This window comes from Crocodylus siamensis, chromosome 6, assembly GCF_052110815.1.
Source record: "Crocodylus siamensis isolate JL-2025a chromosome 6, ASM5211081v1, whole genome shotgun sequence".
Taxonomy (NCBI): Eukaryota; Metazoa; Chordata; order Crocodylia; family Crocodylidae; genus Crocodylus; species Crocodylus siamensis.
The window spans coordinates 43,248,988-43,274,776 of record NC_143400.1 but is presented as its reverse complement, the minus strand read 5'-3'; the positions used below and the strand labels follow the sequence as shown (position 1 = coordinate 43,274,776).

The 25,789-nt window shown below is 46.1% G+C and overlaps 4 gene segments (V, D, J or C); 1 reads left to right on the top strand and 3 right to left on the bottom strand.

Annotated features, from left to right (window-relative positions):
- The window catches only part of LOC149862399 (immunoglobulin heavy constant epsilon-like), a 218,535-nt gene that overhangs the window by 133,584 nt on the left and 59,162 nt on the right, over positions 1–25,789 (bottom strand).
- The window catches only part of LOC149862402 (Ig gamma chain C region-like), a 246,711-nt gene that overhangs the window by 162,136 nt on the left and 58,786 nt on the right, over positions 1–25,789 (bottom strand).
- The window catches only part of LOC149862398 (Ig mu chain C region-like), a 77,601-nt gene continuing 61,590 nt past the window's right edge, over positions 9,779–25,789 (bottom strand). Inside the window, 4 exon segments of the C gene segment in view lie at positions 9,779–10,334; positions 11,224–11,547; positions 12,478–12,792; positions 14,137–14,454. Coding sequence covers positions 9,940–10,334; positions 11,224–11,547; positions 12,478–12,792; positions 14,137–14,454 — 1,352 coding nt within the window.
- LOC149862404 (Ig mu chain C region-like) lies at positions 19,040–23,854 on the top strand. The segment is given in 5 exon segments: positions 19,040–19,079; positions 20,246–20,557; positions 20,934–21,269; positions 22,598–22,921; positions 23,331–23,854. Coding segments are annotated over 5 exon segments (1,410 nt in total).

The following is a 25,789-nucleotide window of genomic DNA, read 5'->3' as shown; positions in this document are numbered from 1 at the left end:
GTCCATGTCTGGATGATTCCCCATCCCCTCTGCAGGGAAGTAAACAATCTAATCTATAAATTAACTTTTTAAAAATTGGGTGCCACTCAATTCACTGAAGTTATGGAGGGCTGTCTCAAGCTCAAGAAGTTTGGGAACTGCTCTAGGACAACTTCAAGGCATTAGATTAAAAGGGACATGCATGTAATGTAGTGCAGGCCTCTCCATCTTCTCATAAACCCAGGGCCACACATGATGTGAGCCACAGACTGAGAGGGGGGTAGGGTGAGGGGGAGGTAGGCACTGTGCAGATGGACCCTCCATTTGGCATGTGCATCACAGACCACACACCTTGCTGCACACACAGAGTGGGCAGCCTATCTGCCTCTTCTGCCATGCATGTAGCCACACCACCCTCCTAGCCAGGTATGCCATGTCTAGCATGAATAACTTAGTCCCCTTCCATGAAATGGGAACAGCAGGGGCAACTTGTACACCATGCTACACCTACAGTACAGGCAGCCTGCCTCTCTCCACATACCCTGCCCTGCCCCTAAGAGAGGTGAGAAAAAGTGAAATCTGGGGAGGGAGAGGGAGTTTTGGAGACCTTGGCTGCCATCACTATGAGCAATGGTAGGGAGAGGTGGCCAGGGAGGAGATTTCATAGACATTAGGGCTGGAAGGGACCTCGGGAGACCATCGAGTCCAGCCCCGTGCCCAAAGGGCAGGAAGTCACCTGGGGTCATAGGATCCCAGCAAGATAAGCATCCAATTTACTCTTGAAGGTGTTCAATGTAGGTGCTTGAACCACCTCCGATGGCAGACTGTTCCAGACCTTGGGGGCTCGGACAGTAAAGAAATTCTTCCTTATGTCCAGCCTGAAACAGTCTTGCAGAAGTTTGCGACCGTTCGACCTCGTCATCTCTTGGGGCGCTCTGGTGAACAGACATTCCCCCAGATCCTGGTGGTCACCCCTGATAAACTTATAGGTGGCCATCAGATCACCCCTGAGCCTGCGCTTTTCCAGGCTAAAGAGTCCCATGGCTCTCAGCCTGTCATCGTAAGATCTGGTTTCCTGAGCTCTGATCATGCGCGTGGCTCTCCTCTGGACTCTCTCAAGCATCTCCACATCCTTTTTGAATTGTGGAGCCCAAAACTGGACGCAGTGCTCCAGCTGCGGCCTCACCAAGGCCGAGTACAAGGGGAGAATGATGTCCTGGGATTTGCTCGAGAAGCATCTATAGATGCAAGCCAGCGTTTTGGTCGCTTTACTAGCCACAGCATCACATTGCAGGCTCATGTTCATCTTGTGGTCAATGATGACCCCCAAGTCTCTTTCTTCTGTAGTGCTAACCAACGTAGCACTGCCGAGCCTATAAGGGTGCTGCAGGTTTTTCCTCCCAAGGTGGAGAACCTTGCATTTTTCGGTGTTAAACACCATGATGTTCTCGTCTGCCCATTTGCTGAGCTTGTCCAGGTCAGCCTGGATCACCTGCCTGTCCTCTGGCGTGGATGCTTTGCCCCAAAGTTTGGTGTCATCGGCGAACTTGGCCAGTCCACTCCTGACTCCAATGTCCACATAGTTAATGAAGATGTTGAACAGTATGGGTCCCAGGACAGAGCCTTGAGGGACCCCACTGGTCACAGGGCACCATGATGAGTGACTACCATCAATCACAACCCTCTGGGTCCAACCACGAAGCCAATTTCCCAGCCAGCGGATCGTGGTGGAGCCAAAGCCACAACTGGGCAGTTTGGCCAAGAGGTGATCATGGGATACCAGATCAAAAGCTTTTTTGAAGTCAAGATATATGACATCAATCTCTTCTCCCTTGTCCAGGTGATAGGTCACCTGGTCATAGAAGGAAATGAGATGGCCTCCTTAATAAACTTTTCTAAGATCTTCCCCAGGATAGAAGTCAGGCTAATGGGCCTGTAGTTAGCCGGATCCACTCTCCTCCCTTTCTTGAACCACATTGGCCTTCTTCCAGTCTTCGGACACTACACCAGAGTGCCAGGAGTTTTCAAAGATCCGTGCCAGGGGCTGGGCTATGACGCTCGCCAGCTCCTTGAGTACCCTGGGGTGCAGATTATCAGGGCCTGCTGACTTGAAGGTATCCAGCTTCTCAAGGTGTTCCTTCACGAGGTCAGCATTGATGGAGGGTAGGGGATCCCCCTCACCCAGATTTCCCTGTCCCATAGCAGGCATGGGCATCCCATGTGACTGATGAAAGACTGACGCAAAGTACCTATTTAATAGGTTGGCTTTTTCCTGGGCGTCAGTTGTCAGTTGCCCCATCTGGTTTAGCAGGGGTTCAACATTGCCCTTGCTTTTCCTCTGGCTCCCCACATATCTGAAAAAGGGCTTTTTGTTGTCCTTGATGCCTGAAGCTAGTTGGAGTTCAGTTGCAGCCTTGGCTTTCCTGGTTTGGTCCCTGCAGGACCGGACCAGCGCGGAGTAATCCTCCTTGGAGGTGAATCCCATCCTCCATCCTTTGTAGGCTTTCCTTTTTAGCCACAGTAGGTCCGCTAGGTCTCTGGAGAGCCAGGGGGGCTGCTGTGCCTTCTTGCTGCCTTTCCTCCCTGTTGGAATAGATTTGGCTTGTGCACTGAGGATCGCTTCCTTGAGAAGCAACCACTTTTCTTGAACTCCCATCTTCCTGGGGTCGTGGTCCCTGAGGGCCTGACCAAGTAGCCTCTTCAGTGTGCAGGTCATACGTTAACCCTATGTCGGCCACTCACAGTCCAAGTGCCACCAGTTGAACAGCTCTGATATTGTGGAATAATACTTACTCCAGGAATTTTGGAGTGAAATTCTCTGGTTTGCATGAAGGTCAGTCCAGTTTGTTATATTAGTCCCTGCTGGCCTGAGTATCTCTGAGACCCCAGGGAAGGGTAAACACAATTATCTAGTTTCTCCTGTCAGGTGCCTACAAGAACAAGTGAAGAACAATATTCAGAGCTTACAAGAAATCTTTTCACATTAAAAAAAAGTGCTTCTGTATTTCAACAACAAATATGTACCACGTAAGAATTACAAACACCAAGTGAAAAGACATTTATGTGATGTTTAATTATGTGTATTCATGAAGGTGGCACTTCTTGCCATGGTTTCATGCTGGTAAAGATAGTATTGTGCATAAAATAGAGATTACCAAGACAGACATAAAAAGGGGGAAAAGGTTATAATGCCTCAAACCCCACAACTAAACATGCCTTAAAACAATAATGAAAGTCCAGTCACATTCAAGTGGTGTCTGAGGACATTCCACAGGCAAGTAAATATACACCATGGGTGGGGAAAAGCTGGGATGAATCCTTCTGCAAAAACTGCTATCTGGGGGGGAGGGTCTTCTTGAGTAGAAGCAATCTGGGCTATTGGGTTTATTTCACCTGTAATTGAACATTATAAAATGTAATTGTTAAAACAAGGCAGGAACAAGTTCCTCTCATTCACCAAAGGTCAAATACTGTACATAAAAACATAAGAATTGCCATTTACTGGGTCACACCAAAGGTTCATCTTGCCCAGTATCCTGTGTCACACAGAAGGAGAGCGTGGATGCTGAAAGGGAGAGTGAGCTGGGTATGACCTGGGTTTTTTCCACTGTTCCTCTTCCACTTGCAGCCTGCAGGATTTAAGGTCTAGGAAGAGCAGATTCAGAGATTGTAACCCTAACTCCTATGCTAAATAGTTACTGATGCCTCTTTCCTCCAAGACTGTGTCTGGTCTGGCTAAACTGTCAACCTCTGCTACATTTGGTGGCAATGAACTCCACATTTGAATTGTGCACTGGGTGAAGAAAGACTTCCTTTTGTTCGTTTTAAACTTACTACCTACTAGTTTCATTTTATGACCCCTAGTTCTTGCATTGTGAGAGATAGCAAGTAAATACCCCTTATTGACTTTCTCTTTTCCATTTAGTATTTTGTAAGCCTATATCATGTCCCTCCTCAACGTGGGTGACTGGTGCCTCCTAATACTAGGGGGGGTACCAGTGGCTGATTGCCAACCGGGGGTAGGGTCCCGCAGCGGCCGATTGCCAACCAGGGTGGGACAGAGGTCCCCCAGCGGCTGATGTGCTGGCTGCAAAACTGGAAGTGCCGGGGCTTCTCTCAGGTGAGGCACAGCCGATCTCAGGGGGTGCACATGCACCCACGCGCACACTCTACGTGTCGCCAATGCTCCTCAAGAGTCTTTTTCCTAAACTGAATAGGTTTAGCCCCTTAATTTACTGCCAGCCATTTTAATTTTTATTTCTCTGATTACAACAATATCATCTAAGTTTTTCTAGTCTACCGTGTTTTCTTCTACAGCCTGAGGAAGATTGCTTAGAATCTGGCCCTAAGAGACTGAAGAGATGACAGGTGAAAGAGAAGGACAAACAATTTCTTAGCTGCATAAGGGTTTTTGTTTCACAGTTTCAAGTCCAAACCTTCTAGGTGGATTTGAAAACCTGATAACTTTTAGGCAGTTTTTCATCTTGCCTGCCAAATTTCCAGTGGCTAAATTTGCCTATTGAATTCTGGATTGAGATTTTTCCCAATATTGAAAACCCTCTGGGGTTGGTTCTAGCATCCCACCACTTTTTTGTACATAAAGCTTATCGAGTTTTTTACATGGTAGCAGAACTTAGCTGTTTCAAATGACATTAGTACCCCATAGAGGTGGACATTGTAAAAAAACACATATTAAGAACCATTCTCTGGCCTAAGATCTTGCGGTCCAAATAGAAAACATGGACCAAGATCAGGAAGAAACTCAGAGAAAGGGGAAATGACCTACATAAAGTCAATACCAAACTAGGACTAGAACCCAGATATCCAGTGGACTAGTCCCATAACCAAGCACAGATTTTTAAAGATGATTTTCTGCCAAAATACCTGTGGAAATTTTTTAATCATGTTCCTCTACCTTTTTGCTTTCCACTCTTAGCTCCTTGCAAACATTACGTTGAACTGGATATCAAGAAGACCCAGGGTTATCACAGTCAGTGTCAACAAATTTCCCTTTTACCTTGATCAGAGTCACCGTGGCACTGTAGAAAAGACTCAGAATGAAGAGGATGATGAAAGTGCAGGCTGTTTTCCAGAGGTGGCTGAATTGCTCCTCTTCGGCATCTGCAAACTCATCTAGGTAAGCTTTGGATGACACAAACACAGAGTGAGGACCAGCTGGGGACTTAATTTATGGAGACCCCCAGTAGGGGCTCTCACTATTGGAACTTTGAATTGTAAGCCTTAACATGGACATGGTGGCCTTGCAGTAGCAGGAGACTTGGAGTTATGTTAGGTAGACTTCCTTCTAGAGATACTGAGTCACCATTAGCTGATGAAGTCAAGTCAAAGAGAGTTGTGCATTTTAGAATGAGAATTTCAAAAACCACTTGCTGTATCTGACTGTCCAATTTCCATTAATTGATTTATCTCTGTCTGGGCATTTGGAAGAGACATGAGGTTGGAGGTAGGGCTGTGATAGGATGTCCAAAGATACAACAGAGTTAGTAAGTGAGGCAGGGCCAAAGGAAAAGCCAAGGTATCTGGAGGGAATTTTTAGTAATTTTTGTCATATCTATTTCCTCCAAGAACAAACTTTCTTCAAGGTTGGATGGAAATGTTTTCCCTCACTCAGGAAGGCACCAGGCCAGACCCTTGGCTGATGTGAATGGGAGCATGTCCACTGGAAGTAGTGGAGCTGTGAGAAACTTAATCACATTAGTAGACCTGGACCATTAAGTCTGTATTTGAGACCAAAAGTCAGTGGTTTAATCCAATAAACTAACTCCATCACTCCAACATCAAGTACATGAACTGAGAATAAGAGTAAGACTCCCTGAAGTGCTTTGGAAAATCCCACCATATTTTTATTTTAACCAGCTATTTCTGAAGGTGACTTTAATTGGTACTGTTTGAAGAGGTAGAGAAATTTTTACGGCATTCATGAACAGTAGATAGGTAGGTAGCTGTTCAGGCAGAGAATAAGACTAGGATTTGGAAAACAGTGTAAATAATGTGATGCCAAACTCTGACAAGTTCAATTGGAATTGGACATATAAATGTCCTTGATTGTTTTAGAATTTTCCTTCTAAAATAATTCTTAAAATAAATGGGGAGCAGTACAGAAGTGGGAAGGACATTGGCCAACTTGTATTCAAGGCATGACTTTGAATAGTTAGGCAGAATGTCAAGTGTTTCTCTACTCACAGAACATTTTTCAGCATATGGACTGCTCATAACTTGTGAACAGACCTCTGGGAGTTTTGCAGTTGGAATTGAAAAAGGTGGTTTTAATTTATTTGGGGAAGGGGTACACATTCTGTTGTATTCTAATGATTTAAGAAGGACTTCAGTGTTGTGTACCCATGTTATGGTTACCCCCTACCATCCTACTCATTACTCTAAGTAACACTGCTTGTTTCAGGGAAGTATGAAGTGATTCTTCTACTGTACTCAGCACTGGTGAGACCGCAGCTGGAGTACTGTGTCCAGTTTTGGGCGCTGCACTTCAACAAGGTTGTGGAAAAACTTGAGAGAGTCCATAGAAGAGCCATCAGATACTTGCAAAACAAGCCATATGAGGAGAAGATGAGGGACTTGGGCCTCTTCAGCCTAAAAAAGAGAAGGCTGAGAGGGGACTTGAAAGCAGCTTACCACTACATCAGGGGAATACATCAAGAACTTGGTGAACAACTGTTCACCAGGGCACCCTTGGGGAAAACCAGGAATAATGGCCATAAACTCCTGGAAGACTGCTTCAGGCTCAACTCTAGGAAAAACTTCTTCACAGTCAGGGTGCCCATACTGTGGAATAAACTCCCTCTAGAGGTGGTGCAATCACCTACCCTGGAAATCTTCAACAGGAGATTGGACGATCACCTTGCTGGGGTCACCTGACCGCAGTTGTCTTTCCTGCCTAGTGTGGGGGCTGGACCAGATGATCTTGCAAGGTCCCTTCCAGCCCCTAACGATCTATATATCTATGAATATTGCAGGATGGACATATTAGATGGGTGATAGAGAAGAACAACATTTGGTAAGAGTGACAGCAAGAAGACCAAGACATGGGGGCTATCCACCAAGTCACAGGCCTAGAGTCATAGAAAGTAATAGTGGAAAGACCCCTAAAAATATGGTCTTTTAGGTCAGGGAACTTTTCAAATTGTTCAGCTGACTGGGAAATCTCAGATTTCTACCTTTTCCTACTGTAGAAGTTGGAGGGGGAACAAATAGGACCTTGACTAGCTAATCATGGTCCAGGGCTTGGTTTATATTTCGGTCCAAAGACAAGATTTGTACCAAGGACAGGATTCACACTGATAGCAATTTTAACTGGCATGTGGCAGCATTCCTTGATTTAACGTCAGCTTTTGAGAGATATGGGTCTAACTTCTGATTAAGCAAAGATTGTGTTGAATCCAGGACCTAGAGAAATCAGAGGTTTGTTTTAGAGTCAGTGTCATGATTCTTCAGGATGATTTGGGTTTTTGTATGTGTGCATGTAAAAGGACACTTTTTGATATATTTCTTTTTCCCTTTGGAAAACAGTAATTGCTTTGATAGTTTTTAAACAAAACATTTCAGTTCTGAAATATTGCCCTGCATGCCCTGCCTGAGTCATAGCAATAGTATTTCATGCTTCCATAATCTTCTGAAAGTTGGATTCCATGGTACCTCTTGGGAAAGACAGGCAGTCTCTCACAGGTGTGACATCATAGGACATGACGTGTGGCTGAAAGCCCATTGTGGAGAATAGCAGATGAGGAACTCAGTTAAAGTTCTTATGAAGGACCACAGCAACATGTTGGACTCAGAATATTTGAGGGTTTGAATCAAAAAGTCAAAATTATGCTGCAGAGAAAGTTTATGCTTCTCTAAAAAGCAAAAACCTCAAATTTCCATTCAACAACAGTTTTGAGAAGTTTAAGATGCTTGGATGAACTTTTTGGCTCCTGCATTGAGAATCCCCTTTTCCTTGAGAGAACTTGTTTGTACATAAATATATGGCCTCTCAGGTTGGTGCCCTTCCCAACCTTCCATGGTGTTTCCCTAACAAGCTCAGTGTCTGTCTATATAACTAGCTTCCCACTCATATAGCAATGCATCCTCTGTCCACTCTCATGGCTACTTACCTACCTGAACATCCATCACACCTTTGAAGAAACTACGCAACCAGCCATCTCAATATAAATTTTTATCTCTATCTACTTACCTACCCATCTCTGTGGTGCACCCATAATACAAAAAGAAATATTTTAGGTCATGGCTAACCTAGAGTGGGTCTAGAAGCCTCACCTGACTCGCAACATCTTTTACCCCATTCTTTGCTCTTTTGAGGCAGCCAATCCACCAGCTGTGAGGCTAGATAAGAGTTGGCACATCCTAGAATTGTATTTCATTTTCTGATGCCCTTGTACCAAGCAGACACCTCTGAAATTGGTTAGGTCAGTTCTACCACCCTATTGACTAAAGGCCTCATCTCTGACTATCACATAAGCTTCATATTTATTTTATATTCACATCAGCTGGTTCAAAAAAATAGGACTATTGTAGGCTGGTTCAGCAAAGATTTTCCTGAGTGTGACTTTCAGGAGGCTGGCCCATAAGGGATGAGGGGGGTCACTACATGCTAGGGTTTTTGTTAACACTTTGATGGTTGATTATTTCAAGTTTTGAGTGTGGTTTTTCTACCATTGCCAATATTCTAGTTGTAGCAGATGGGTAATACTCTACGTCTCCCTCTAAGGCTGGTGGATCTCCTTGGAGAGATTACATGAGGAGTTAGTATGTTTTAAAGGGAGATAAAATGATTGTTGGGTATGTGGAAGCCTACTTTAAGACTAAAGGCTTCATTTAGTTTACGACCTCAAAGTGTCTACAAGGACATTTGCAGAGAAGCTCTGAAAGAAATAGAAGCAGATAGACATACACTCCACATGTAAGAACACTGCTATGCATTCAGTATTTGTGATTAATAAGGAGCAGGCTCACATGTGCCTGTCAAATGCCTCAAGGATGGCTTGGTGAGCATGGACAGACGCTGTGATGCCATTGAGTTTATGGTTCTTAGGGCCATCATCTTTTAGTTTCTTGACATCAGAGAAATCAGGAGATAAAAGAATCCAAGGATGACCCTGTGGGTTTACTATGAGGGAGGTGGAAGCCGCCAGACCTGATGTGAGATTTGAATACTTCCTGTCAGCCTTCATGTTGATCATAAGAGAATTAGAAGTCCTCCTTCTTGGCTGTTCCATCTCTTGCAGGGTTAACTTACCTTTGAGTAAACAGAAAGTGCCCCACAAATGCACCCCCAGATCAAGAGGCCTCTAGGGCAGATGAAAACCTGGGGTAGAGATCTACAGAGACACCCTTCTAGTTTTTGATAATCAGAGGGGTTTCTAATGACTGCTTACCCAGGAAGCAATGTCCATATTGGAGCAGAGCTGAAGATACAGTAACATAGGAACTGTGCAGGTCACAGCATATGTTGAATGGAAATGTAGCCCAGAGTATAAGATAATAATCAATGGGAATGGAGGATTTGAGGGGTATACCCAGATACATTTGGGACATGGGAGAAGACAAAAAGCAGAGAGGCAATAAGGATTCTACAGTATGAGGAAGAAATGGATGGAACATGAAAACCATGACTGCAGTATCAACACGTGGGTAGCCAAGGACCAGGGAATATGGAGACTGAACATCACCAAGAGCCTCTTCCCTACATCTAAGGATGCACTACATGCTTTTTTCTCACAATTTTTGGGGGAAAGGAAAGAGCTGAATATTTTTGTTAGTTTGTTCCAAAATTAACTTTATTTCTAATTTGTAAAAAAATGATGAGGCTGGAAAACATGTTATTTCACAAAGCTGTTAGAGGGGTGTGACCACTCCTCTTCACTATAGTGGTAGGAGAAGGAATAGTCATAGCGAGGATTAGGTGGTTGAGGGAAGGCATGGTGGTTAGTAGCAGGTGTTGGCAGTATCAGACATAACGAGAGACACATTGACCAGGGTTGGTTTACCCGTGGACTTGTCGATGGTCTTTTGAGCTACCTGCAGAGGCAGCTTTTCATGTCCAACAACGCATGTGAAGGTGGTGCCGGCATTCCACTCGTGCTCGCTGATGGTCAACATGCTGTAGGCGAAGTACAGCTTTGGCTGTTGGGACTCGAGGGTGGGCTTGCTAGTGATGTAACTGGAGGCCTTCATTGGCTCGCCATTCTGTAGCCACTTGATGAAGAAGTCAGGTGGGTTGAAGCCCTTCACCAGGCAAGTGAGTGTGGCGGCTTCATGAAGGGCCAGTTGCTCAGTGGGAGGGGGGAAGACATAGATGGATGGAGCTTGGGTGTTGGTACCTGCAAAGGGAGGACAATGAATAAGCAATCTCACTGGTGCAAGGAAATTCTAGTTCTGCTAGTTCAAGCTGGGATCTGCTCATGTTCATACATAGCTACTGAATTCTAATGAGGATAAATGAGAATCTCACTTAAGAGGATAAGCACATTTTTATAGCTACCACAATTACTCATACTGGATGGAAGAGACCATCTCTCTTCAGGTACTCCCTTTGTTTACCAGCTACGAGGATAAACAGAGTATAGAGCCAGGGGGAGACTATTAAAACAATTTATTCTGATTTTGAGGGTGGCATAGATGACTAGTTTTCTGTGTAGCAGGAATGTTGTGCTGTATGGTACCAGTAATGGTGGCATGGTTTTACTAAGCAGTAGGTGGAATATTTTCCAAGTCACTTAAGGGACTTCAGCTCCAAATTCTCATTAATTTTGTTGGACATGGAGAAGCCTTGAAAACCCTAGCCTACAACTGTTAAAAGATAGAGTAGGTATTCTAAACCTTCCCAAAACATCTGGCCTGTTTTCTACAGGGAAGTCATTTCATTAGTCCTTCTGTGAAGTAAGATGGGGTAGTGGCATTTCTCAGCTGTCCCTGTTTGAAGTCAAAACCATCACACAAATCAGCTGCCATATTTGTTGTTCCACATATTCATGGATGCAGGAAACTGACAGATTTGGCAATGGTCTGAATGGGTTATCAGGAATTTGCTACTGTTTCTTGCTTTGCTTTCTTGTTTTCTGCTCATTCTCAAGCTTTCAACTCAGTGACCTAAAGAAATATGGACTGCAAATGGGATCATTAAACAGACACCCCCTGAGAGCTGCTAAACTCAGAAATAAGCTGTCCATTGAGTAAAATTAAGACAACACATAAGGGACTGTGACCTACCAGAGCTTTTGTGAAGTGTCTTTTCAATGGGCGAGGTGAGTGTTGGGTGGGTCACTTTGCAGGTGTAATTTTTTTCCTTGTTCCACTCATCCACGCACACACTGGCTGTGGCATCCACACTGTACTGGCCGTTGCTTTGCAGGACAGGTGGCTGAACGGTTGTTTCCAATGCTTGATTATTCTCTCTCAGCCACACCACGTTGAGCCCTTCTGCAGAAGGCATATTGATAACCTGGCAGGTCAGCTTGGCTGATTTGGTGAGGTAAGTTTCAGCGAAGGTAGGTGGGATCACATCAACCTCAATATCGGGATTAATACAATCAGCTGAGAGGCACAGAGAGAAAGGTAAGACTCCTCCCTCAGTTTCACTGGGAAATTCTTAAAAATGTTTTTTAAAACAATCCTCATATTCTTATGTTTTAAGTTATTCAATGTATATGCTATGCTTCCCAACAAAAGCTCAGAGCAGTTTACAATGAGAGAACAAAATAACTTTTAAATAGGAGACCGAACAGGAATAAAAATCAAGTAGAGGATCAGCATGAAATGGAAATTCTTGTACAATATCCCAGGCTAGCTTTCTTTGTTAAATGCCTGACTAAATAGGAAGGTCTTACACCATGTCCAGAAGATGTCCATGGCTCAGGCTCTGATGCACCTCAAGAAAGAAGGAGACCCTAAGCTAAGGAACAACCGTGGAGAAAAGCCTCCTACACATTTTGTCAAGCAGACTTGGTGCCCTGATAATACTTGCAGGTAGTTGCTCTTGGCTTACATGAAGGATCATGATGGGGCATAAGTGAGGTGGTGGTCCTTTGGGTACATAGCACCATGCCCAGTTAGGGCCTTAGAGGCTATTATTCATTTTCTGTAAAAGGGGATGTTTGTATGTGGATATTTTATTCCACACGTCTTGCACTGAGATATCCTGCAACTGGGTTATAAAACAGTTGCCTTGCTTCATTCTAGAGGTGGCTACATCTCAGTGTTAGAGGAAGGACCCCTGTATTATACCTGATGTAGCTTTCCATGCTGATCCTACCTTTTCCTAATGAAGGTTACCCAAGAATGTATTAAGAAGCATTGAAGGAATTGTTTGTAGAATGTCTTTTCTCCATAAAACCAAGGAACTGGGGAAATGCTTTAGGGCACTGACATCAGGTCCTGGGGTTTTATGGAGAATAAATGAGGCTGCGGGATGTATCATGTTCATTTCAGAGTGGGAAGATGGAACACTTGAGGGTCTTGACTTACAGCCACACGTGATGGATTTGCTTATGTTTCTCATTTCATTGAATTCAGGGCTGTCCACCTGACAGGTATAAATGTTATCTGCGTTCCATTCTCCCTCGGTGACACTCAGCTCACTGGTGAAGAGGTACCACTCATTGTCATCGTAAGTGGAGCTCATGGTGGTGATTCCAGACTTCAGGAGGGCCCCATTCTTCATCCACTGAATATGAACCTCCTGGCTAGGAAGATTCTTAACTTGGCAGATGATGCTTGAATTTCTGTATGAACCTTCAAAGTCTTCAAGGGTGGGAGAGTGAAGGGTCATAAGCACAGGCCCTGGGAGTCACATATGAGACAAAAGCAAAGGGGTCAGCATGTGAACATGGCAGGCACAATGCAGTACAAATATGCACCTCTGGTACTGTTGGCTGGAGACAGAGAGATGTGCATATTTTCCTGCGACTGATGGGGCTTGCTGCCATCTTGCTAAGTAACTTACAACAACTGCATTTTAATAGAGGAGAGTGGTCAGACTGGAAAGACATCTTATCATGTATACTTCAGCTGGAATCACAAACTGCACCCCTATGACACCTGAGAAAAGGATTTCTAAAAGAACGGCTATGCGTGAAAGAATGAAGAACATGTCCACTTGGGTGGTCAGTATGAACCACCGGTACTGAAAGGAGAACATAGGAGTCCTAACTTATTGTATCCTCTCTTCTTACTTCTGCATCCCCACCCCACTTCCTTCCCAAGCTGAGGATGGAACGCAAATGTCCTGCCTCCAAGTACCATTTGCTCTAATCCAGTTGACCAGGGACAGATCCAGAGGGAATACGGTGGCTGAACTACCCTGCACCACAGGAGCCTCTGATGATTTTCTAAAATCTCTAAAGCCAGTGAAAATCCTCCCTTCCTTCCCCTTCTTGCCCCCTCTCTGCCTTTCCTCCTGTCCCTGCTTAACTTTCCCCACTATCCTAGGGGCAGGAAAGCACCAGAGCTATCCCTTCCCACTGCACAACGGTTGGGCTTAGCTGGGGACAGGGATGATAGCAGCAGGGATGGCCAGAGGGTTCCCCTCCCCCTTGCTTGCTCTGGGCAGGGTGGGGGTGGGGGGGTGAGACTACTCTGTCACCATGCTGCTGCTGCTGTTCCCTCCATAGCTGAGCCCAGCTGACTATGGAGCTTCCTTACCCCTGAGCAGTAGAGAAAACAGCAGCAGGCAGGGGAGTTGTGGGGAGGGGCTGGGGTGGGGAGGAGTAAGAGGAAGGGTAGAGGCTGACTGAGCAGGTCAGGGAAGGGAGCATGGATTTTGACCTGCTTTAGGGACTTATAAGGTCTTCCCCCACTGTTGGGGATGGAGGAGGCTGGGAACAGGGGGTGCAGCCACCCCTGCAGTGTAAATTGCTGCTTCTACACACCCTTTGGGAAATCCTGGATCCACCCCTAATGCTGACCCTCTAGCCACACTTGTTTCACCTCACCAAATTCATTCCCCACCCAGTGCTAATGAAAGAATCCAAAAGTCTGGGTGGCATGCAAAGTTCATTCTCTGATGCATGCGTTTCTGATGGGCCTCTCAGAGCAGAAGCTTGATTCTATATCAAAAGCCAGCAAGTATCTAGAAACACTTGCAAATTATTGAGCTTATGCTGTAAAACAAAGGAAACAACTTACTGGGAATGACAGGTGGTATCCTCAGTGCTTTTTGCCCCTGGGGGTGCTTGGCCACACAGTACAAAGGTCTCTGTACTGCCAAGTTGGCGGCACTAACCGATATCTGGGTGGCAGCAGTGAAGGTCCCAGCATTCGTCCAGACTGTGGGGAAATTTCTGATGCCTTCACTGATGCTGCTGTTCTGTTTGTTGTTCCAAGAGAAAGTGACTTGCTCAGGGAAGAAATCCAGAGCCAAACAGCCCAAGGTCTTGGGATCCTGGTTGGCTTCTTTCCCACAAGATGGGATGAGAGGGAAAAGAGTTGGAGCAGTTGGAGATGCTGGAGAAAAGAAAAATAATTAAAAAAAGGTTGTCAAGGAGTGATGAAAGAAGAGATGTTAAAGTAAACAATGCCATGAGAGTCATGGGGATACTGCTGATTTCCAAGAGGAAGAAAGTCTTGTGGCTGTTTAGGGGGAGAAAATAATGCCAATGTCTACAATTGTAGGCTGGGGCACTGCCTCACAGCCACCGTTAAATGGAAGCATCTTTGTACATAGTAATTGGATCTTAAAATCTTATATGTAAGGCTCAGTTCTCTTAGAGTAGCGCAGTACAGGGACAAGCCTGCAGGTCAGCATGTATATGCTGAACGCCCCAACGACAGACCCCTCAGCAAATTTCTTGCTGTATTTTTTTCCTGGCAGCTTTTCCCCAGCCTGGTCCACCCCTGCCACATGTTCTGAACTTACTCAACCACTGCAGTGAGCAGCATAGTAAGTCACCCATTAGCTGTTCTGCAGCTCGCTTTCTTTCTCAACCCCCCTGATTAGAACTGGGCACAGCAGGAAAGGCAAGTTGTGGGTGTGATTCCTGGAAGGGCCCCTAGTTGAGCATCCTGTTTTTCTAGGAATCAGCCTGTCTTCTACTTGTCTCTGCCTCTGTGTTTTCTAATGCAAAATAAGGTAGGCGGGGACATCAAAAGTAACATTTGAACTCTCTCTAGAATAGAGGTGTATATACTTGTATATGACCCCACTCCAAACACAGGGCATTAGAAAAGATGGGCTATGATTTTTTTCCTCTACAAATCAATGGAAATGGCCAAGACAGACATATACACAAATGCTGCAAATAGCTGTTCATCAGTGGAAGACCCACTTCTACTTTCCCTCCCCCAAATTTGTCAGAGTGAACCCCATAGAGACCTAATCAATAGTAGCATCATGCTACTGAGCTAACCCAGGAAGTGCAAACACCCCTCTCTGCACTGTTTTATAACATGCTAGCAGCAGAATTATTGGCTCTGTTTGGCCTTCTTTCTGTGTTTTGCTGCTCAAAGGTCCAACCTCTTTGAAAGCCAGCTCTTTGGGCCACAAACCACAGAGCTAAGTCAGGTGCCAGGCAACATGGTGCCAAAAAGTAAAGGTTTGATGAGGCATTGCTCTTAATGTACATGGTCAACACGTGGGCACAAGACAAAACCTGCCAACTGACTGAATGAACACCTCCTCCCTGAATGAACACCTTCAGAACCAGTTGGAAAGACTCAGACTTCTAGCAGACCAGGGCAGGTGCTAGTGGGAAGCTGTATGGAAGGACTCAGAATCCCACTCCCAGGCCACTGAAGACCTAGTTATAAGAGAAATGGAACCAGGGGAAACCCTCAGTATCCTGCAACCCTAGTGCTAGGAGCAAGATAGTTTTAGATTAGGGATGGAGTTAGTGGTAAGGCAGGAGAAACAAATGATGGGGTAGGCAGTAGGGTAGCCAGCAGTTAGGATGGGGAGATGGATATGGAAAAATTTAGGGAGATGGAGTGGGGATTGGAGTTGAAGAACCCTGTCCTAGCTCAATATTGGGCCAACTCTCACAAAGTATATTTGTTGGGTTGCTAGACAATTTTTTGTCCTCTCAGTCCCTTGGAGTTTAGAATTAGAGTTAAGGATTCATCTAGGAAGCCAGTGAAAAGTCTTGGGCTCAAGAGCTGTGACAAAGTTGACTCTAACAGGTCATAGTCAAGTGGTAGGATCAGGGCTGGAAGAGTATTAGGGATTTTCTGACTGTTTAGACAATCGTGATTTACAGTGAGGTGATGAGGAACCAAGCATGAAACCCATCTGAGATATACCTGATGGTGTCATTCAAACCAGTTCCACAGCCCATGCACTCCCAGTGTTGAGAAGTCCTCCCTCATGGCTCTGCCAGTGCCACTAAATACAGACCTACGAGCCCTCTGCCATTCAATTCTGTGAACACCTCCATACTATATGAGCTCTGGCCCCCAGTTCTGACCCATTTACCTTTCCCATTGTAGCTTCAGGATCTACTGATCTCACCAGCGTTCAGTGCCCCTTTGTCTCAGCCCGCAGCTACCTCCTACTTTGACCCTTGGCTCACAGCCATGAGCACTGCTGTAGCCGCTCTATACTGCACCACAGACTCCCTCTACGTCTCTAACCCAGTGGTCATGCAGTCCCCCTGGAAACTGAGCCTTGAGCTCCAGCCCAACCCTGAGGGTACCCCTCAAATTCACGTTGCTGCACCAACCCTTGATTCCAAGCTCTGCTGGCAATTCAGCTGCTACAAGCTCCATGCTATCCCAGGCCTGGGCTCCCACCACCAGTCCTGATGGCATCCATCAGGCCAATAACCCAACCCAGGGCTTTCTTCTGAGTTCTGCAATCCAGTCACAGCCTGCAGCCCCATGCTACCTCAGACACGGGATGTCCTCCCCCAGTCTAATTCCCTAGCCCCCCTGCTACCCCAGCCATACCTCCCACACCATCCCTGCTCTTGTCCCTCAATCCTTCCCTGCAACTGCTCTGCAATTCCAGTCTTGGGCTTCGCCCACCAGCTTTGATGGCATTCATCAGTGTCAGCTTGCAGCTCAACCTGTCCCAGTCCTGGGCTCTCTCCTGAGATCAGAGGATGGTCCCCAATCCCAGCTTGTCTCCACTTCCAAATCCAACCCTGAGATCCCTCCCTCCCAGGTTTGCTGGTGCCCTTAATTCTTATCCTCATGTTTTGTTATTTTCAGCCTTGAATTTCCCACTTCCCAACTCTTCTGCTACCCCTGAATTGGTGCCTCTGCTACCTAAACTTTGGGCATCCCTAGGTTATCTGGTGCCCCCAGTACCAGCCTACAGCCCCTAATACCACAGCCTAGGGATCTTTGCACAGTCCCTCCTGTTCACCTCACTTGCATGACCCTAATATGATTTCCCACCTCCAGCTGTGCTGCTGCCCCTCAGCTGAACCACTGTCCCTCACTATCCAGATCTGGTCTCCCTACTACAGCTCTGCTGCTGGCTCTCACTCTTGCCCCACAGCTAGCCAAGATGTGGCTCCCTCCAGAGCTCTGCTGTTGCTCATCAGTCCTTATTAACAGCACCCCAAACTCCCCCCACCCCCGACAGCTTTCCTATTGCCCCTCGCTTCAACCCACAGTCCCATCTGGCCCACCCCTGCTCATGCTCTTCTGTCTTGAACAGCACGCCCTACTCCCCTGGAGCAGGGCTCTTTCAGCTCAGCTGATGGCTCCTGGAGTGAATAGCAGGCCCCTGCTATCCCAGCCCTGGGCTCTGCTCACAGGATCCTAAGCATCCCTGAACCACAATCTCCATGCTTTCCTGACTCTATGCTCCCTAAACAGCTCTGTTAGTGCCCCTCACTCCAAACTCACAGCCCGTACCAGCCCAGCCCTGAGCTCTGCATTCAGCCCTTCCAGTGCCCCATGCTCTGGACACATCTAGCATAGCCCTGGGGTCTCCCATCTCAACTCTGCTGGTGCTCCTCAGGCTTGAACAGCAGCCCCTCACTGCAAGCCCTGCTGGTCACATTGCCAGCATGGCTAAAGCTACACCCATGAGGATCCCCAGCCAGCCCTGCTTGCACCACTTGATCCTGACACGCAGCCCCCGCTAGTGCAGCCCTTGCTCCTTGAACCCACTGTGTGGGTGCTCTTCTGTCCTGAAAAGCACCACAATTCCCACCTCCCACTCCCAGAGCTTGTCTGATGCTCTTTAAATCCCACCCAGAAGCGCCCTAGAGCCCCTGCCTTAGACTCTCTTCTAATCTCTACCCTCCCTTTCAATACTAGCATGGAGGCCCTGGCTATCCTAAATCTGGGGTCCCCAGAAACTCTTTGGGTGCCTCTCAATACTGACCACCACTCCTGCTATCCCAGCCCTGGGCTCCCACCACATCTGGTAGGGCTCTTCAATCTCAATCTGTAGCCCATTTGCTGTTCCTGCCATGGACTCCATGCCAAAATGGCTACCTCTCCTGACTTGCAGCATCCTACTACAATGGCCCTGTTGGTGCCCCTCAGTTGCTAGTGGCAGCTGTGTAGCCCATGCAGAATACTCCCTTACCTCCCCCAACTCAGGGCATAGGTCCAAGACAAAGGGCTCCTGATCCCTTGGACCATCCCCTCCACAGGGCATAGCAGAGCAGAAGTAGCTTTGTATTCACCATTCCTCATCATAGAGAGGTAGTGAAGGGGGCCATCCTAGTCCAGCTCTTCCCCAATTTTGGGTCACAGTTCAGAAGAGAACCCAGGAGTCCAGGGTTCCTATGACCCCTGTTTAATCTAGTACTCTCTGCTCCTCTTCCAGAACTGGGAGATAGCCTCCAAACTCCAGCAGTCCTCTTTAGTCATCCCCTTCTTCCTTAAGGCTGATTGCTCTGAAAGATCTACAAACCCCTCTGTATTCATGGGGCAGGGATGGAATGGAAGCTGCTTCCCTCTGTTTTACTCACCAAAGCACTGGCTGTGGTAGGGTGATACCCAGGAGGGTCTTTACAGGAGTCCGCCCCTTGCCTGGGTTTTCTTGTTTGTCTTGTCTGAGGCATCCTTGCTTGTTTGAGGCTGGGAGGACTTTACTCCCTCCAAGGGATATAGGAAGGTGGCCATGCAGACCATGGGGGACATCCTGCTGGCTAGGTCTGCTGTTGAAACTGGTGAGAAGACAAATAATAATTTGATGGTTGGGTGAATGCAGAAGGTGACACTAGGGTGAAAAACACCCTTAGCGTGACTTGTACTCATCTAGACTTCCCCTTTTCAGCCTATTCTGTTTCTCTGTCTGTCTGGTTTTTGCCACAAGGTCTGTCAAGGAGGCCACAGAGCTCAGAAAAATATTGTGTCTCTAAAGGCTCTCATACATAATCTCCCTCGTGGGAGGGGAATGAAGCAGACTCTGGTTAGATGGGAATAGAAACAAGAGTCTTAACTCTCATCTCCTCCAGACTAATTTACAGGCCTCCCCTCTGTCTGTGCTGAAGTAGAAACCAGGTCTCTTGTCTTCCAGCACCTTTCACAGGTCACAAAGATGGGGCTAGAACCCAACAGTGGTAACTGGGGGCTGTCCTGCCCAACCTCAGCCAGCTCTATGGATGGATGGAGCAGGCAATATAAGACCCTGAGTTTCTGCTCAGACAAGACAGAAGACAGATCCATTGTCTCTGGGAGTATGGGTAAAATAAACTGAAATCCAACAGGCTCTGGGCAAGAACCATGGCTGAGCCCATTAGTTTCCATACAGCCATGGTAATCATGCTATGGTGATCTCCAGTATCTTAGGAACAGAGACAGAGAAGGGAGCTGCATTGTTTTTGTACAGGCCCTATACAGAGTTCTGAGATGAGATAAAGGAAGGTGAATAAGAAGAGGTAGGTGCAACTGGATAGATACCAGGGTGTATGGGTTAGATCCAAAGATTGATTGGAAAGAGTAGCATGCTTTGAGATGAATAGACAGACAGAGGGTTGGTCTGGGGGGTTGAGGGATAACTGAGGAATGCAAACAAGATAGAGTCAAGTAATTAAAGCATGGATACTGGTAACCAAGACTTGTTGGTTTTATCTGTATCTTTGGGAAGAGAGTGAAGATATGGTAGATTAAAGCAGAGGGGCTGGGTTCCAAGACTCCTGGGTTGTAGCTACAGCTCTAGGTGGGCAGTGGATTATAATGTGGGAGGATATGGGGAACCACTTCCTGCTTGGAATATACAACAGTATGTGTAGGACACACACAGAGGCTGGAATCCTGATGCTTCTAGCATTTCTGATTGTAGTCTCTGAATTCCTCTGGTCCTTTTCATTTGTTTTCTTCTTCCCTCTTGCAGAGCCTCCTGCACCTCCTGCTGTGTACCCCCTGGTGCCAGCCTGTGACACCTTTACCAAAAGCCTCACTGGTGACATGACCTTTGGTTGCCTGGTGGCCGGGTATTTCCCAGTGCCAGTGGACATCACATGGGTAATTCCTAAAGGGATCCGAAATGTGACCCAAAACTTCCCACCAATGAAAAACAGTAATGGCCACCTCACCAGCAGCAGCCAGCTGAGTGTCCCTGGCACGAATGTGAAGGGTAACAGTTTCCAGTGCAAGGTGGATCACATCCCCACAAACACAAAGACTTCTAAGACTGTCCCAACAGGTGAGAGAAGATGGGATGAGAGAGGTGTGAAGAGAGTGAAACTGGTGGCAGAATTGTCTGGGAAAATGTGTGAGGCTGTGGAAGAAATGCAGACAGATTAACCAGTAGATTATATTGTACTGAAAGGAGGACACTTACATACATAGATGGATGGACAGACTCATGGACAGATGGATGCATGATAGAGGGGGAAGGATGCATGCATGGATGATTGGATGCTACAGAGTGAGTACTGGATGCATGGTTATACAGGGAAGTTAGAAGGATCTATCATCTGTTTTCACAGTCACCTGCCTGCCCCAGGCAAGATTGAGCTAGGTGCTCCCAAAAGGTGATAAGTTTATGCCACTGACCTTGTAACCTTTTCCCTCTCAAGAGCCTCTCTTTGTGAACTGTAATGGGAAAAAACCACAGATCAGCCTCCTAGTCCCAGCCTGTGAGACTGGCCCTACAGCATACCCTGTGGAGCTGGTTTGTCTCCTCCAGCACTTCAAACCAAATGAAGCCAAAGTGGAATGGCTGGTGAATGGAAAGAAGATGAATCCCAGCACAGACTACTCCTCTGCCCAAGGTGCAGATGGTAACTACGTTGGTCAAAGCCGACTGAACGTCTCCAAGGACAGCTGGAACAGAGGAGAAGTCTACACATGCAAAGTGACCCATCCTGCAATTGCCACTGGCTTTGAGATGCACAATGCAAGCAAGTGTGAAGGTGAGGGCCTCTGAGGCTGGCAGAGCATGGAGGGAAACAAGGAGGGTGAAAGAAAAACCAGCATTACCTAAATGTAGTGGGGACTGTACCCAGATACCAGGGTAAAGTTGGATTGGCTTTGGGGGTGAAAGGTAGATCCAGGGATGTTTAAATGGCTGGAAAGACACATATCAATAGTGAATAAATGGATGTATGCTGTGTGAGGTTGGATAGAGATGCAGCTAAAATGAATGGGAAGGGGGTGGGAAGAAAAGGATATATCTCAGCAGACATAGCATTGAAGTTTCTGTTTCCCACATCTGAGGATGGAAGGGCACTTGACATTGAAAAGGTTGTCTAATCTTTTCTCCCACCTCTACAGTTAATCCATTAAAGGATATTACAAAAGAAAAAAATCCTTGTCTCTAGGAAACTTAAAGACACTACAGAGGAAAATGTAAGAGGAAAAACTGATTGTTCTCAGGAAACGTTAGATGTATGAAAAAAGTGATGCTGAAAGCAGAATAGATACATTAAATGATGGTGGAGGACAGATAGAAACCCACTAAAATCAATTGTCTAGTTAGGAGCTGCTGTTTTCTCCATGGCAGGGTATTTAGGCAAGATAATTAGCACTCTTTTACCTTTTAATCGTTCAAAACCTTTTGAGAGCCTGCAGCTTGCCATAGAAAATCATGGAGCGTTATCATATTATGGAAGCAAAATATGAAAAACATTGTACACATCAACTTATATTACACTATAGAAGTAAGCTGGGGTGTTTAAATGTGGTTTTATCTCACTCAGGGCAAGTTCTGGAAATACACCTAATGTCTGACACACCGTCATCCTAGACTTAAGACTGATTCACAAAGAAGTGGTGATGAGGGTTGTGTTTTAAGTGTATTTTTAGTGACTCAAACAAGGGGGAAATAGGACTGTACTTAGGCACCTAAGTCCGCTTGTGTAAATACTAAGTGGAATAGAACCTGGTCTCTGGGTTGCAGCCATAGCTCTTGCAAGGCAGAGGGACCCAGTGGATGAGAGCACCCAACAACCACCCACTAGCAGAGGATTAGACCTTCAGATCCATTTAGGGAGTTTAAACAATCATTCATTCCAAAGGGACTCCAATGTGTCCAAATCCTTCAGCCATGTTTAGAATATTCTGCTGTCCATCTAGATATCCCTGTCCATTGGGATCTCACTGTCTTTCCATTTAACTTTTACCCTGTTTCTCAAACCTCCTTTGGGATTGCTTTGCTGCATCACAGGCAGCTGGGATTCCACCTTCCTCCCACTCTGCCTTTGTAAAGCCCAGCACTCAATCTCATCTCCTACTCTACCAGATTGCTGTGACCCACCCCAAGTGGAGGTGTTCCTCCTGCCCCCTTCCCTGGAGGAAGTCTATTTAGCCCACAACACCACCATCACCTGTTTGGTCACCAACCTGGGGACAACCAGCAGTCCTGAGATCACTTGGAGCCGGGAGAGTGGTGGCACCAAGGATGTGGTGACTGGGAAGCCAGGTCAGCAAAAAAATGGCACCTACAGTGTGACCAGCAGCCTTCGGGTGTGTGCAGAGGAGTGGAAGTCTGGAGAGAAATTCACCTGCACAGTGAAGCACCCGGACATCCCATCAGCCATCACCAAATCCATCTCTAAGACTCAAGGTACGGAAACTGTATTGTCTGTGAGGGGGAGACCAATCCAGGTTCAGGCCATATCAGGAGATGGGTTGGCTAATGACAATGAAGACTACAATAGCGTCAGAGGTGTTGGCTATGACTACCTTTCATGTGGGATTAAATATTTAAATTTTTGCATGGGGGACCCTGAATTTAAACCCTCACTCTGGGAATGGAGTTGGGCATAGTATCGAGAGAAGGGTGGATTTGGGTTTTATCACCAGCTTTGTGAGGAAAGTTGGGTGTATTAGTTGGAGAAGGGAGTCTATGGAGGTCAGGATTCCTGGGTTCTATCCCCAGTCCTGGGATGGGATTTAGATCCATTGGGTAAGGACAGACAGGATTCCTACATTTGGTTTTTGGCCACTAACACTTTACTGGTTCTATGTGGCAGTGGTCAATCCACAGGCCCCTTCTGTCTACATGTATCCTCCCCCTGCTGATGAGCTGGCCCTGCAGGAATCAGCCACTGTGACCTGTCTGGCCAAGGGCTTCCGCCCCAGTAACATCCTGGTGACATGGACCCAGCAGGACCGGCCTGTGTCCCAGGAAGCCTTCATCACTGTTGGACCCTTCCGGGACTCTGCACGGAAGGAGGAGAGCTACTTCATCTACAGCAAGCTCAGTGTCCCATCATCAGAGTGGCAGCGGGGAGACACATTTACCTGTGTGGTGGGCCATGAAGGCCTCCCGATGACCTTCACCCAGAAGAGCATGGACAAAGCCTCCGGTAAACCCACCGCCGTCAACGTCTCTGTGGTCTTGTCTGATACTGAGGTCACCTGCTACTGAGGAAACAGAGCCCTGCAAGTCTTGTGTGTCTGTGGTGCCTTGTAGCCTGTGTGTAAAGCCCAGGGAGCTCTGGTGAATGGGGCTTGGCTGTACGTGCTCTATGTACAATAAAAATGCAACATGTTAGAGTTTGTTTTCACTGGGCCATTGTCTTTTCACATGGTCAATTTTTTAGCTTCGCTCTCCTGCCTGAAACCTTTCTTCTTCCTCTTGGGTCTGTCTCATATTCATGTTTCATGAGATTAACGGCTGTAAGGTAAAGGCAAGGGAATTTAAGCCAAAATTAAAGGAAAAATTTGGATTAAACCATTGGGAAAAACTGTTAAGTGAAAAGGTGGATTTTCCAACTGTTGAGGTCTTCCCATTCAGATGGGCTACCTTTTTGACAGATTCCTTAGTCAAACACAGAGTTTGGCTCAATATCAGGGTAACTGGATGGAGTTCCATAGCCAGTGTTACATAGAAAATCAGATGAAGGGATCTCCTGTAAGATCAGTGAATAAATCATTCAAGGTTTCACAGGCAAGAATGCCATATTAAGTATGAATGTGGTGATGTGATACCAGCTTCCTCAAGACCTGATCTGTGCCAACTACAACTGAATTGAGAGGGGGTTATTGTCACTGAGTTAAATTGCAATTTGTCAGTTGGATTTGCAGTCCATAATGGGGGCTGCTCCCTGTATTTTTTAAATCTGAAACTTTTCACAGATGCACTAGAGTTTAAATGCAACAGCAAGTGATTTCTAAAGCTGGGTCATTTGACCATTCTAAGCTTGGATAAGCAGAAAGGGATGAAAACCTAATCTGACCCACTGATGAATTAATGCTGGGGAATTCCACATAGGTAACCATGTGCTAAGATGAATGGTTTGTGGTTGAGCTCACAAATACTTTCAAAAAGGAGGAAATGTACTTATTGAGGCAGAGATACAAGGGTAGGTGTAGAAAATACACAGTCTAGACAAGCCTGTTGATCAAGAATCCATCGCTTCTTCCAAGACCACGTGTTGGTCTTGCTAAGCCAGCCTTGTCTTTGGATATGTTTGCACTATGCCTCATGTTCTGCTCCATAAGCCACAGCTGCTAGGGGCGACTGAAATACAAAGAATAATGGGTGGGATAAGTCAGACTTCAGACAGCAGGAATGAAGGTGGGGATCACTTGGTGGCACATCAGAAAGGACTTTAAGGTTGAGAATGTACCGGAGACTTCCTAGCATGGCATCAACCTGAGGTTGGGACCCTATCCTGTTGTTTGCAGCATGGAAAGCATGTCAGGGACAGTCCCTCTCCAGAAAATGTCACACCACAGATCAAAGAGAGGAACTGAAGAATAGATTTTTTTTTTAAATAAAGGGATGCAAGGGACTCCTTTGCCTACCTTCTGTTTTATTTGAACTAACTCACATGATAAATTTCAGAGAACAGTGAGGAATTTAAACACTCAATCACAACCAGACATTTACCCTAACCTGCAGATGTGATGAGATCTTATGAAGGGAAACCAAAGCAGATACTGGTATTCAGTTTGTGAAAGAAAAAGCTGAACATTGACTTGACTGTGGCCTAAACTACCCGTACAAAGGCAGGAAGTTTTTGACTAAATCTGGCAGAGGGAAGAGGAAAGGAGTCAAGTTTTTGGGAGCAAAACAGAAAGATTCAATTTAGAAACATGAGGAAAACTCTTGAATGTGAGAGGAAGAACAACTAAACCAATTTATCTAGAGGTATGGCAGATTCTTCGTACTGGAGGCTACTTGATCATGACAGAACATCTTACTTTAAACTTTGCTTTAAGTTAACCAGAAGTCAGGGTCTAGAGGTTGAAATCGCTGGATGAAGTTGTTTGGCTCAAGTCATGCAGGTGGAATAACACTAAGATCTTTCACGTTGTAACCCAGTGGATTGGCTTCTGTCTTGGTTGGTTTAGGAAGATAGGAGCAGATGACCTTAATTTATCTTCCAACCCTGAGATTATATTAGTTTTGCCAGAAAGCCAAGCTTCCCATTTTTCCTGGCCTCTGGCCCAGATGCAGAATGACTGGAAATCTGATGACCCA